Source organism: Thermobia domestica, chromosome 3, assembly GCF_964235325.1.
Source record: "Thermobia domestica chromosome 3, izTheDome1.hap1.1, whole genome shotgun sequence".
NCBI classification, from domain to species: Eukaryota; Metazoa; Arthropoda; class Insecta; order Zygentoma; family Lepismatidae; genus Thermobia; species Thermobia domestica.
Window position 1 is genome coordinate 147132164 of NC_137456.1, and position 15595 is coordinate 147147758.

The 15595-nt window shown below is 35.3% G+C and overlaps 1 protein-coding gene and 1 long non-coding RNA gene across 3 annotated transcripts in view; one reads left to right on the forward strand and one right to left on the reverse strand.

The window, feature by feature from the left end:
* LOC145681989 (uncharacterized) overlaps positions 1-15595 on the reverse strand; it is a 194689-nt gene that overhangs the window by 29460 nt on the left and 149634 nt on the right. Inside the window, exon 9 of the mRNA XM_081753590.1 lies at positions 5865-6113. Coding sequence (XP_081609716.1) covers positions 5865-6113 — 249 coding nt within the window. The remainder of the gene's footprint in view (positions 1-5864; positions 6114-15595) is intronic.
* LOC145680799 (uncharacterized) overlaps positions 12062-15595 on the forward strand; it is a 241866-nt gene continuing 238332 nt past the window's right edge. For both annotated transcript variants that reach the window (XR_014130679.1, XR_014130678.1), the window contains exon 1: positions 12062-12319. This is a non-coding gene — a long non-coding RNA (uncharacterized LOC145680799). The remainder of the gene's footprint in view (positions 12320-15595) is intronic.

Consider the following 15595-nt stretch of genomic DNA (forward strand, 5'->3'; position numbering starts at 1 on the left):
CGAAAGGCATTGGACCAAACCCCAATTATGTTACAAATATATCAGTGTGGCAAACTGCAAATAAGAGAATAAAATATATTGTTAGGAATGATGGTTTTATTATTGAGAGGGAAATGGATGACATAAAAAGTTATAAAATGATCTTTCTTAAGCAGTTCAAACAAGATTAATGTTAAGGAATAGATATCAGAGGAAAGCAGTTTCTTTCCATTCTAAAAACAAACTCGTAAAAAGGAAAATAGGTTACATAATATAAAAGTTGAATATAAACGCCTAACAGCACAACACCAAACACCCACAGCAAACGGAAAGAGTGACAAACACAGACTAAATGACATCATTAGCGTAGTAGACTTTATCCATACAAGATAAAGAGACGGGAACCAACTTGTAAATCCAGTTTTTCTTCTTCTTATTATTATTGAAAACTCGTTTCCTTTCCAAATCTCTGACTCTGCTTAACAGCATGTCTGCACATAGCGGTCATGTGTTTTTCTTTAATGAGCGGTCTCAAAAGCCAAATGGGATGGAAATCTCCAAGAGAGAGGAACAAAAAACATTCTTACGATAAATTCTAGGACAAAGTACGAAGCACTTGTTATTGTCAGGTGCTTTAGGATAGGGACATATCGATGTCCTATAAAATGGGACGAAACTAATTCATTAGGTGATGTAGAGAGATACATAAACACATCTAAATGAAAAATTGACACAAATAGATATCTGCTAGAAGTACGGAAGTGAGACAGAGAGAGAAAAGGAGGCAGAAGAAAAGTAAAAGGGAGCACAAATAAAAATATTGGATTTAAACGTTGTAAGAAAAGATCGTACAAAGTTCCGTTTCCAGAAATCCAACAGTAATATAGAAATAACGATTTTTAATTTTTGTCAGAATTATTCGAGTAAACACATAGAGAATGCTTGAAAAATTCATTAAGTCACTTGCAAAATGAATACCAAACTTGGTGATCAAATTAAGTACCAAATTTTCAATGAAAGTGAAAAGTTCCGAGACACATCTATAATCATGCCAAAAGTTTAACACACATCCTGTCTTTCCGCTTGGTTCGGTTGCAAATTCGGTAATGTTCATTAAACGTGCTGATCTGAAAAAACATTATAACACACCTACTAGTTAACGTATGTCATACCTTCTATTCCAGACTACTAATTCAAACTGAGCAAAAGGAAAAAGTAAAAAAATATTGAAAAAAAAGGCAAATATAGAGAAAAGTCTGTGACAAAATTACTGACAGAAATAAGGACAATGAATTATGATTATTTTGTGGAACATTCCACTTTATTATCACAAGAATTACATATTCCGATTTGCTTACTTGTGAAAAATTATAGTGTATAGTGTACTTAAAGTAATTGTACTGTTGCTGATTTCTGATGAGAATCAGAACAGAGTTAAAAGATAAATTGCAGTGATAGTTATATATTAAGGAGGAAGTACAAGGCGTTTGAAAAGGAATTTCCTTGTTTTAAGTATAAATTTAATTGGGAAATGAATGAAAACTTATATATATGAGTACATATCATAAAAGAGAATGCCTTCAAGTTTTGTTTAATGTAGGTAGACTTCAACGTGGAATCCATTTGTACACTACCGGTTTCCTTGAAAGACTTTAACAATGACGGATAGATTTTGCTACAGGTGTTCACCACCATACTGTCGTCTAAATTTACGTTGCACTGTTACAACTGACACAGGTTTCACAAGTCAAATAACACACTACGCTTTCTGTTGCGGAGTACACAATGTTGCTGAGTTACTCTGCACTGCAAGCCTGCCTGGCTTGAACTGAGGAATCAGAGGAAAAAATAGCACTGTTGCCGTCTTAAGGTCAAGCAGATCTGCCAACTGCTGTGGATCCAAACTTGAAGCGTTGATCAATGAGTCAAACACTACAAACTATAATAGTGTATGTCGCTGTGTACAGATTCTAGGACACATTAAAACTAGGGAGTTCTTTTTCAAACTCACTGTATAACTACTTTTATTTTAACAATTTTTTGGCTTCAAATGTTTGTTCGGGTTCACCACCTTCCCCTTCAGCCTTAGGTATGCAAATGGAAGAACACATTTAGATTTTGATTGTTGATTCAGATATATTCCTTATCCTAAATTTTCGATATTGATCTCCTGTCCGGGGACCCTAATATTTGCGATAGATCAAGTAATAAAACTAAATATTTACAATAATGTTTTGTAATGACAATTTCTTTATTGCTACAAATTGCAATGTAAATAAATCCACTTGCTAATTTGCAATATTATATACTGTTATTCCTTAAGCGTCAAAACTTTTCTCTTACCGAAAATCCTAAAAGAAACAAGAAAGCACCTGTCAAACGCATGTGCTTTGAACTTTGTCCTGGAGTTTATCATAAGAAAGCTTTTGTTCCTCTTTCTCGGAGTTTTCCATTCTTTCAGCCTTTGGGACTGCCCATTGAAACAAGTGCACACATGACAGCTATATGCAGACATACTCTTAGGCAGAGTCAGAGATTTTGAAAAGGAAACAAGTTTTCAATAATAATAATAATAATAATAATAATAATAATAATAATAATAATAATAATAATAATAATAATAATAATAATAATATAACAATTGGGTTTACAAATAGGATCCCAGGTGTTTATCTTGCATGGGAGGCTGAAGGTCTGCTACGCCAATGGTGTCCCTTAGTCTGTGGTTGTCTCTCCTTTTGTTCTGGGTGTTCGTTGTGCTGTTAGGCTTTTACGTATATTCCACCTTTATTTTATGTAACTTTTTATTTTTTACGAGTTTTTTGAAGAAGGAAAGAAACTGCCTTACTCTGATATCTATTTCTTAACACTCATCTTGTTTGAATTGCTGAAGTAAGATCATTTTGTAACTTTTTATGTAATTCATTTCCATCACAATAATAAAACCGTCATTCTTTATTTATTTTATTCTCTTGTTTGCAGTTTGCCACAGTGATATATTTGTAACAAAATTGAAGTTTGGTCCAGAGCCTTTCGAGTTCTCAACCAACCCAACGAGCGAGGTTTTGGGTTGCCTACTATTGCAGGAAAAGAATTGCAGATGGTATTGCACTTTTGGAGTCGTCGATACAAAGTAAACTTCAAAGATTATGCATTGTGAAGCATGAATTCATTTTTTATTCTCTTCGAAAGTGTTGTTTCTATCTTTAGGCTTATAAGCTGGACCGTGTCTAGTTAAGAAGGAAGGGAAATATTAAGAGAAATTATGTAGGTCATATCTAAACACAGAAACGGTTTACCACTTCCAATTGAATCACTGATTGGAAAAAGGGAATAAGTGCATCAGACCTAAGTTTTCAATAACGCTAAAAAACCTTCTAGAGGCGTTGTTTGTATTTGTTGCAAAAAGTGTATAATTGATTACTTGTAGCAAAACAACTAACAAACACTAAGACAACAAGAAGAATCTTGTATTGCAGCCCTGGAATTGGTTAGAAAAGCTTAAAAATGGAAAAAATATTCCCTTTTTCCAATCAATTAAAGTTGGGTGCAATTGTAATTGTGTGTAGGGTATGTAATGTGCAGTTTGATAGACAGCTATGAAAATGTACATGTTGAATGCAATGTTGTATGTTAATCTTGGATATATGTATTCGAACTATCACGCATATTAGGCTTCTAACACTTTTATTGTCACCGTTCGTTTTTCTGTACAGCACATGTTATTCGTACAGCAAGAAAAGTAATACAATAGACAACTGAACAAAATACGTAGCAAAATACCTTGTCACAGTAGAATGGGTTTACATAGGGTCCTATCCGTCTGCATCTTCTTCTTCTACAGTTTCTTGATCAGTGGTTTTCCATGAACAAATCATCCTATAAAACTGTTTGTATTGGTCAGGTATGTATTTGATGATTTGTGAAGAATCGTTGATCTTTTTCTGATTGATCGAGACTTGCCAATCGTATGCCTTTGACGTTGGCAGTGCAACGTTTGTGACATTACTTTTGAGTAATCGAAAAATATCAGTTCTTAGTCCATTGATAAACTTATGAGCTTGGACATAACTTGGAGATTCTGCTTTGTAAACAGTGTCTCTATTTACTTACTTGGAATTTCACTGTTTTGTCCACAATGCTACCTGAAGATTTCTAAAGCGGTTACCACCAATGTTTAAAATCTAAGATTTCTTCATTGACAACTTCGTAAACCTGAAATGGAGGATCAGTATTTGTTGCATTCGTAATCATGTGGTTATACTGTGCTGGTAAATAAATGCGATTGTGTCGTTTGAGTTCTGGTTAGATTACAGCAAAATTTCGGTCACATGGTAAAAACTGTGACCTCTGACAGGCAAATATTGGTGTATAGTGGGAACCGTTATGATACGGTCAGGCTGAAAAGCATTCATGTCATTGAATGATTGCAGTTTTGACCACCACTTGTATCACTGAAAACATGTAAATCTGTAACTGATTGGAGCAAAAAGTTCTCCATAGATTGTGCAATGCAAAAAGAAGGCGAAGTATCGTAACGAAAGCAGAGGGCTCTGGTGGTTGTCTACTTACACACAGTCTCACAGTTGTGGTCGTGTCCTGTAGTGACTGTAAGAAGGAAATAAGAAACGTAGTTATTCCCTTTTTCTAATCAGCAAGAGATTTTGCCTTCTACATTGGTCACATAGAGTTGCCCAAACATTCCAATTTTCTACTCAACGATGCAACTATCTTAAAGGAACACATCTGCTATCTCAGGTTAAAATCGCAAAAAATTGTACTTATTCCCTTTTTCCAATCAGTGGTTCAATTGTAGTCAGTACTAGCTTGTAGGGACCACTTTTAACAAATTGATGAGAATTTATTAACCCACACTTGCTTTTTATGGATACACCGGGAGGCCTCTTCAGTTTCGCCTTGACCTGAACCGTGACAGATGCAAAGATAGCTTGTAGTGAGCATCTTGCAAAGTTTTGTGTGTGATATTCTGTGGTTCATAACATATAGTATGCACGTATGTGCGCAATTAGTTGATAGTGCCCTAGTAAAAGTCAGATAACAGTCTAAGAAACTTCATTTTCCTTTATGACTTTAGATTTTATCTAAAGTTTTAAGAGTACTGTGATTTTAATTTGCCGTGTTCATCGTTTCTTACTTTCCGCTACATTTTTTTTTATTTCAACAAGTTCGTGAATAATTCCTTTGTTTTCAAATGTGGGGTGCATTTTATCATAGTAGTTGTGTGTGATGTTTATGCTTCAACAGAGTGGAGTGGAACTCGGCTTCGGAGCGTTACCTTCAACATTTTTTGACAAACTTTTAGCCTAGCGCGAAATGTAACTAGACCAACCAGCCCTTAGTGTTAAACGTACCCGAGGGATCACTTTGGGAACTTTGTGCAATGCATAGTCACGGGGAAGGTTGAGGTATCCCACAGGTACGGTTCCTCTAGGTGACCCTTATGGTATCGACTATGCATATGGCTCTAAGTAACAACTTCTTATTTAGAATCCCTTAAACCATTTTGATGTCCTTAGGATCTCTTATTCGTGATCCTAATACATGCATCCTATTCCAAGTCAAGTGTACTTTTTGTACTTTCCTTGGTGAGGATTTTATTTGAGTAGAGCAATGTCTTAACAGATAAATTCCTTCACCATGCCCCCATGAAAGCAAAGTCCTCAGGGATATATATTCTTTTGCTGTCATGCCCTCGGTCCCAATGATGTAGTACTATCCGGAATTAGCGTAGACTTACCTTTGATAGAAAGGTGTACTACTAGATTCTATTAGGACAAATAGTTATCGTACGTTTATAAACTATGCAAAAAATCTTACTATTCTAAAACATAATATACCTAGCGTAACTTTATAATAATATTTACCTAAAATTGTGACATAATCTCCGCTTCCAGTCTTGTCATAGAATCCAATTAAAATATAATCATGTATATCCATGTCATTGGCCATTCTGATCAACTTTTCTGCTTCCAGATTTGAGTTAAGTACTGCTAAATGAGCACCCTCCTGTTCACATGTATTTTCTGCAGCATACCAATTCTGTTTCTCTCTGTGGACCTTATAATAGCCAAGACCAGGAATATTTGTGTAATCCTCGGGCGGTGATCTCTGTACTAATGACAAAGATAGAAAAACTGTAGATTTTTTGTCACAAGAATATTTATCGTACAAAAATAATTTATTTTGGTTCTTTTTATGTCGAAAATAATAAAATCAAATGAGAATATGATCTCTACTTAACGAATTAGTTCGGAATTGTTTTCTTAAACTGGCATTTTTTGTTAAATAGTTGTTTGATATCCCTAGAATTCTAACCTTGTTTTGTGGACGTTTGGTACTATGAGTAAAACTAACTCAAGCAATAAATGCAGGTAAATGTTTTGGTATAAATAATGCCCATAACTGTCATTTTAGATATATTCATTCAGCAAGTCTTGACGTGTGGAATACTGATAAACCGATTATACTTAGTAACAAGGGTGTCTGGAGGCTTTTTCCAATGGGGGAAGCACAAAGATAGCACAGTAGATAAACCCACTTTGATGCACACATTCACATAATACTATATACAAAACATTATTTACTCGCATTACATAACTTGATTAAGTACAGCAAATATACTATAGCAGTACAGTATTTACTATACATATTAAATAATATTGTAACACCTAATGGACCTTATGAAGAATCGTTTTAACGTTTGATTAGTGATATATTAAGATTAGACTAACGCATGATTATCAGAAGTGTATTCAGAATATCTCATTAGTACGTAGGAGTTGACGAAGTTAATTACATGTGACTAATTGATTTAGAGGAGAGTAGTTTAGCCACAATTTACTAACATTATGAGAATACAAAGGTAATTAATTACTTATCTTTCTTTCTTTCTTTGTTACCTTTAACCTCTCCGGTGACTTAACTATGAAGCAGCTATTAGGTCGAGTACCCTAAAATAGCAGGACTGTATCAGTGAGAGACGAGTAGTTTTCCAGTTTTCTGAGGGATGCATACAGCTAATCAAAAAATTATCTTGCTTATAATTACAAAACAATCCCTCTATAATCACTAATCCTAAAGTAATTCTATTTATTCCCCCGTCAATACACCCCTCAGAAATTAAAAAGATAATTATAATTCTATTTTGGAACTATTTATAAGTTGTTTTGATGTCAAAACACAAAGAAAACATTTTAAATTTTGTATTTCATATACCTTGTATTTTTGTTTTTATAGACTACATACACATATCTAGTTTTTCGTATCTGCGAGAATTATTTTACTCACCCGGTGTATTGGAGTTACATTACATTACTTAATCATACCAAAATCAACTTATTAGCTGAACTCCAAGCAAACTCTGAATACCGAAACTACACAGGCCTTAATAAAGAGTTAATACGACAGTAACTAATAGCGTGACTAATGTTTGATTAACGAATTTCTTTAAATACCACCCAATATGTTTCTACGTGTATTTAGAGAAATTGAGAATTCTTTTCGAAAACTCATTTGTGGAAAACCCAATACCGTACCCTGAAAATGGGCGTGAATGGGTAATATTCTGTTTCATCCTTTGAATATATTGTAACATAAATTTCTTGACCCTAGACTGCATGCCGCTCCATGCTCCAGCCTACTCAATGTAGGAATTAATCCGGGTCTTGTAACGCCACAGTTCGTTTTAAGAACATCACGACAAAATTAGTCTCTACTTATACAAAGATCATTTGTAGAATAAGGCTATTCATCAGCTTTCGAATTCATGTAACACATACATTTCACGATAACTGTAATCTACTTTACAATTCTATAATATATACCAGTCTTAAATGGCTACTTGATTCATGTTCCGGTAAATGCCCCCCTGAGACACCTGTTACGTGTCGTAACTTTATATATGTTAAAAAAAGGTAATGAGAATAGTGTTAGAGTTGCGCCTTGGTTTACTTTTGTTAAAGAGGTAAATCAGCGCCACCAATGTGGTTGGTTGACGAACTATACCAACAGGTATGTGAAATATGTGTGGGAGTTCGGCAGTGGCTGTTGTAGTGGGTGCCTCGTGTCTTGTGGTGCTCCGAGAGGAAAAAGGTTAAGTGGGCCTATACATCTACACTACACTTACACTTTCTGTCACATTTACATGTACATACATCCCCTTCTTTATTATACTCTTTTCTTTTCCATTTTCTACTTCCCACTTTCCCTTACTTTTTTGCCCTGTTCACCTTGGCTTTTCGCCCTTTCCCCGTCCAAACTCCTTTCCCGATTTTGACTTTTTCCTGACTTTGACTATTTTCCCGATTTGTGTCTTTTTTCCCGATTGTGTCCTGTATTTTATTCTCTTTTCTTTTTCAATCATAAATCCTCTGTCTGAGGTACACATTTGACCATTTATCATTTGTATAACTCGACAAGTTTCAAACCAAGATGCGCAGATCGCTACGGAGCACTTCGTATTCCACCACCTTCCCCACTACTCTTCCATCCACTGATCTGGCCTTGAAAGTACCAGTGATACTAACTCAGCAAACTTATGCTTCAACAAATATCACCTGCTAAAATAAATGACAAATATTACCGTGTAGCCTTATACCTACAGTATCGACTCGTAATTCTCATATCAGTAGTCCATTTCATTTAATCCCGCTTTTGAAAATGCGTTGCGGTGGTAGCTCTTCGTATTCTACGGTAGTATATTCTGCGTATGTTCGTTATTAAGCTTTATAACGAAGAGAAACCAAAAGGCGAATGACTTAATTTTCTGGATTCCACATTAAAGACTGAACTGACAGCCGAGCCTACTAGAAAATTACGATACTGAACCAGGGGCAAATACAGAACGGGGGGCGCATCTTTCTGAAAGGGAAATATTTCTGTCACTTCAATGAGACGAGTTGACAAAAGTATTTTTGTCAATATAAGACAACAAATAAGCTGCTTTCAGTCTATTGTTAGTACAAACTATGTCTCAAGTGTTATAATGTTTAACATTTTTCGCCCCCCATCCTTCTGAGTAAGAATGAATAATTATTCAACTTCCAAGGCCGAAGATACAACTTGTGTTAAAAAAAAAAAAAAAAAACTATAACAACTGATAACTAGTAGAGAAAACTTTGTTCAACGATTTCTTTTATTTCAGCTAGTTCCTCTTCCAGAAGTGCGGATTAAAATATTTGGCATAGTTGCAATTAAAATATTTGATTTAATTATCACCCTAGTTATACGTTCGAGGTCCCAAAGGTCATGTGGGCCCCCTATTGTATTTATGAATATACATTATTTGGCATAATTTGAATGCAATTTGTCTTAAAATCCTCATGTATATACCTTCTGCATCTGAATGCCACCCCACCCCCCCCAACTTTACAGAGAAATCGGCGCCCTTGGGTCGGGCCTAAATGCTAACTCGAGTCGGGTCTCACATATTTCTAACTCGAGTCGGGCTCCACATCACGGGCCCGGCCTGAGATGAAACCTACATTCACGCATCACATTCAGTACCGGCGTGTTGGCAAAGTAAGAGTGAAATAGGTGCAACAGAAACTGTTGGAAAAGGGCCACGTCTTATTATTGTCCATGCAGAAGGGGAATTTGGGTTTGTTGATAATGCTCTATTATTCTTCAAATCTAAGCAAAAAAGTGGAGATTATCATGATGACATGAACAGTAGAAATTTTTCAAAATGAATCGGTGAAAAACTACTTCTTAATCTTCCCGAAAACAGCGTTGTTGTCGTTGATAATGCCAGTTATCACAATGTTCAAATCAATAAAAGACTATCTATGTCTTCACTTAAAAGCGACATGATACAGTGGCTATCAGCGACAGACAAACCTATAACGAAACCGAAATTGAAGCGGAGAATAGAGTAAATACATTGTGGAGAATGAACAAAAGACAATTTTTCTTAAGAATTCAAAATGTACCTTATGTGAAACAATACGCGATTGACAAGAAATTTATAAACACTAGGCACACTATAATAAGACTTCACCTTACCACGCAGACTTAAATCCTATTGAACTTGTGGGGGGGGGGGATCAAGAGCAAAGCAAGGCAATGCATTTCCGATTCACTGGATGAAAAGAAAGTTATTTAATGAATATTCACCACAGAAATGGGTAAAATGTTGTGAACACGTAAAAAAAATTGAAGATTCTTACTTTGAAAGAGACGGGCTTATGGGTGAGCGTGTAGATGAACTGATAATTAGATTTGGTGAAACCGATACAGACTCAGATTCATCGGCCGATACAGACTCAGATGAGTAGGAGAGTGAAACTGAAGGAGAAATGGAAAACATTTAGAAGGTGATTTCTGTTATCATTTATTTATTTATTTTTCATTAAGATTCATTGCAAACTTTTCCACCTTTTAATTCATATATTACGTTGGTAAGGAATACCCCTAATCATATTTAATTCATTTAATATTCAAAGAGAAAATATTAAAATGCATTAAAAATTTAGTGCAGTCAATATACAGCATTTACACTCAAATGTCGTAGAAAATCCTCAGACCATTCCGCTCCCTCCAGATTGCAACACTGCAAAACATCATCGTCGCGGAGAAGGGAGTGAGGAAATGTAGGATTAGGTGCGCAACAACTAGGCTGCAGCGTTCTGTTTACAAACTTTTTCACTTATAGCACATATGACTAGTGAGCTGGTGCACCTACCTATTTGACTGATAATAGTTATCAGACAAGACAAGACAAGAAATATGTGTGACGCCGCTTCATACTGAAGTTGGTGATAGCAAGGGTAAAATATATCTAGTGTAGAATTGGATACTAAGCGAAATCTAAATTGCTACTACGAGTTTGTGCAGATTTTGTGATGGAGTTGTGTTATTTTGCTCTTCTTGTTAATAGAAATTGGATTACAACATTGATATGAGGTTGTGCAACGAATTGTTAATACTGAATAGGAGGATTTTCAGAAAATTTAATAGAGTTTCTGTGACTCTGTGAACGTTTAAATGGAAGGCGGTAAGTCTCATTTGAAGCATATGTTTGTGGTGGATAAAGACTCCATTGTTCAAGATTTATTAAGTTATTGTACATTCGTTGGTTTATTTAATTCCTATAAAGATATATTTGTTCATAAGAGCTTATCTTTTAACCCGAATGGATAACTTAGTGATATATTTCTTAGTGATCAGTTTTTTTCATCTGCTATTTCGCGGCAAGTAAGTAATTTTCCAAGTGAAAGAAAGCTTTATGTTATATGGTCTTTGCAATATTCTGATGAATTTAGTGAACTATTGTTTGTCTCTCTGCTTCAGTTTCACAAGTTAAACAAACAAAACGTGGGGTGATTTCTCGACTGGGATCGCCTTACCCTATGCGACTTTCCATGCTTACTTCGGTAAGGTCACATGAGCAAAGCGTAACACAAAATCACCAACTTCAGTATGTAATTGAAGTTGAACAGAGAGCTGTTCGCAGTTTGTGTTTGTAGTAAAGGACATATTGTTGTGTAAGTGAAGTAACGAAGCTTAAATTTTTCTCTCTCATAAACTATTCAAATGAAATAAGTGGTTTAGTGAAATGTAATTCAGAGGACTTTTATTATGAGAGGCATCATAAGTAATAGAACAGGGAAACGTTATTTATCTTTTTGTATTTATATAGCAATAACAAGTCTCTTTTCCACTATGGAAAGTGCGCGTGGTTCGAACTGGAGTGATATGAATTCAAGTCAGAACACTGTACCAGTTCAATTGTGTTTAAATCATTTCGAGAACGGAGACCATGGTCGATTTATAGATAAAAATCAATTTCTAGAAAGAAATAATAGAACTTCCTCTTCTTCTGAACATTCCTCGGAGTTACGTACTTTTTATTTTTTAAATGAAAGTGATAGTGAATCGGAGTCAGCTTCCAATGTTTGTGTTCACACTGAAGGAAAGAAGAGGTGTATTACGTCATTATCTGCGCCGAGCGAGTTGTTGGTTGAGCAAGATCATGGACACGAAGGAAGGAGTGATAAGCCTGCTGTTGGAGCCGAATGTGTTAGACAGTGTGCAATGAGTCCATTTAAGTTTGTGAGTGAAGATGAGAAAAAGGAAGAAAATCGTGGGTCTGATGAAAAGTGGAAACTAAATGCGTTTATTCCCTATAGTGTTAACATGGAAAAAATTACAATTATGGCAACTAATCAGAACTTCTTACATCAAGTGGATAGTATTCCCCATTGTGATGGAATGGATGATATTGTTACTTTTAAGTTACTGTTGGCAGTGTATCGGATAATTCAGACTGGACAATACCCGAAGGAAGCAGTTTTTGTTGGTTCCTTGAGACGGATATCAGGTATGTTCTATAATGAATTTAGTAAGCAAATGTTGGTTATTAATGATTGGAGTGTTATATGCAAATCTCTGTTTGATCGTTTTGTGACTCCATTAGGAAAACAACAAATTTCACGTCTTTATGTTCATTGTTTACAAGAGCCTAACGAAAATGTTATGGAGTATGTACAAAAGGTTACCGATAGTTATGTGGTTTCTATCGGAAGGACAGATCGAACAGCGATCCTTACGAATATAATGGAGGGTATGATACCAGCTCTAAAGTATGAGTTGTTTAACCCGAGATTACTAACCCTATTTTTTACCTCTTATTACTAACTATGCGTAAAACTGACGCATACACCCAAAAATGTTTTAAATATAAGGCAAAATGGAATAATAAACAGATATTAATATTGAATGTATTTTATTGCATTACAATACTAACATAAACAACTTACTATGAGATATACATAAACAGTTTCTTTGATTTATGCTTTACACTATATTGCCATACAAAATTGTGCTATGTAGAAAAGGTAATTTAATTTTATGCTGATATCACGTACACATAATTTTCTACGAAAACAGAAAGATTTGTCTTACATTAAAATGAAGATTTTCAGACTGTCCGTACATTGATATCAGTTTCAGTCACCCTTTCACGGCCATTTTAAGAGTTTGCACAAAATTGCCTTTAATGCTCACCACATATTGGCTTTTTGCATTTTGTACAGTATGTTGTAGTGAATCGCCGCTTCGAGTAATGACACAGAAAGCAGTATTTGTGGTTTCTTTTTCCAGTGACTGGCTCTGCTTGCTGTTCTTCTGTTATCCCAAAGAGCTTAGTTATTGTAACTTTAAGTTCTCCGCTTATAGACGGTGTAGCAAGTCGTTGCTCTTGCCGAGGTGCAACCAATTGCTTGTGTAATGCTATCTTGAAATGCACTCTTGAAAGAAGACTTGTAGTTTCTTCTTCGGATCTTCGAAAGAACTGATGACAATATATAACATAAGTATTAATTCCTGCAATATTTAACACACCATAAAAGATGCAAAGTGGCCAACGTCTTGTTTTCCTGCTGCTATTCATGTCTCCACACATGTGATCAAAAGTGTCTACTGCCTCTTTTCTTTGGATATATGTCAGTATTATTCCAGGTTTGTTTAATGTCTTATCTACGGACGGTTGATCGTGCATGGTTGACAAGATCAAGACGAATTTATTTGACTTAGGTTTAAAGGATACTGCTTTGAATCCTTCTGCGAATAAGAACATAAAAGAACTATTCGCTTCTCTGTCACGGAAATGCACATCAACAAATTCCGGTGGCAATTCGCGCTTATTGCTTCTTATGGTTCCGACAGCAATTAGTCCATACTCAGAAAGAAATTCCTGGAAAAGATTCACGCTCGTAAATCAGTTACCTATTCTTATGTTTCGATTGGTATTTTTGACGCATTCTACAAGAGATTTTACAAAATATCTGGCAGCTTCTTCTCCAGGAGGTGTGGTTCCCTTACCTAAATAGAGTATACCCATGACCATGTATTTAGTTGAATTACCACAAAGCATGATAATTGTAATCCCACACTTATTTGGTTTGTTGCTTATATAGCCTCGAAATGGGCATCTATCACGAAACCCTAGTAACTGCTCATCTACAGTGCAATATGAGCTTGGCTTGTAAGTCGTTTCGCAATTAGACACAAAAATATCCCACACTTTCTTAATGGGAGCAAGTTTACTTTCAGCCCTCCTTTGTTCTCTTGTTGCTTTGTCATCAAATCTGAGACAATTTATTAAGAAATCAAACCTTTCACTCGACAACGTACCCCGATATCTATCACCACAATAATCAATGTAAATAAAAGTGGCAAATGATTATCCTTGAGCGCTGCAGACAGTATGAGGAATCCTATTAAGGCTTTAATTTCGTCCTTAGAGGTGTTTTAAATGGTAGCTTTACTAACTCGGTACTTCTTTCTTTTTATTTCAATTTCATTTGTTCTTGTCACTACCTCATTAATTAGGCTATATCTTCTGTGAAAAACAAATTAAAACACTCCTTAGGGTCGAGATTTAGTTTCTTCGTAGGTCCACGACAAATATGAACTATATTTTTACTTGGAATTTTCCCATCGGATTTGCTGTGAGAAGTTTCCCATCGAAAGCCAACTTTACCTATTGATTCCTCTTCATCAGGGCAAAGAACCGTTGAAGGACTTACTCCATCCAATTGTGTTCAACTTGAAGACTCGTCTTCTTTAGAAATTTTCCTCTTATTTACATTGTCACGAGTTTCTACACTTTGTTTCATGGATCGCTCTGCCTCACGAATATTCTCCACAGTTATGTTTTCAGTTTCTGATTCACTCGGTACGTAAGTCGGATTCACATCACTATCGTCAGACCAAAATTGTTCAAGACAATCATTCTCGCCGTCAGGTATTTCAACAAGCATACGACTTATTCGTTCTATTCACTCATAGCCATTCGGTAATCTAATAAAACGAAAAATGGAAAGGACTCATAATTATAGCATTCTTTTCAACTTATGTGAGGATATTGCACCTGTTTTACGCAGAAAGATTCACTGTTAAGCATATACTTGCATAATCATTACGTATTATTTATAACCGCTTAATACTAACCATACGTAAACTATACGTACAACATTTTTCTATAAATACTAACCATGCGTAAAATCGACGCACTAACTTATAAATAAACACCTGTTGCGAGCTGTCCCGCTGCAAAAATTATCCACAAATTGCACGAACAGACAGCCAAATGAACGGGGGTAGCACTGCTAGTAGGATAGTAAACTGTGGCACCACAGTGGAAAACAATACTAAAATGTTAGTGAGTATGCGTAAAATTTACGCAGTGTTAGTAATCTCGGGTTAAATACGATACTCCAAATGACTTAGATACATTAATGAATGAAGTGCGAAAGTATGAAATACGTTCCAGAAATCGACTTGTGTACAATATGTAGAAGGCCAATGTCCTTCTCCATCATCTGCATATCAAAATGCAGATGAGGGGCACATTTACATATCAATATGTAAATAGAGTATTTTGTGATACAATTAATTGCTTGAATATTAGCATACTTAGTGAATATTATCTAGGTATTATGATTAAAGATGTTTAAAAACACCGAGCGTAGTACGGAAATATTAATACAATATTGTAATATATTGTATTTATTCATTTGTGTTATTTCCTTTATAGGCTAGTTATAGTGTATTTACTGCTTGCATCTAATTACTGAGTCATTGTATAAGATAT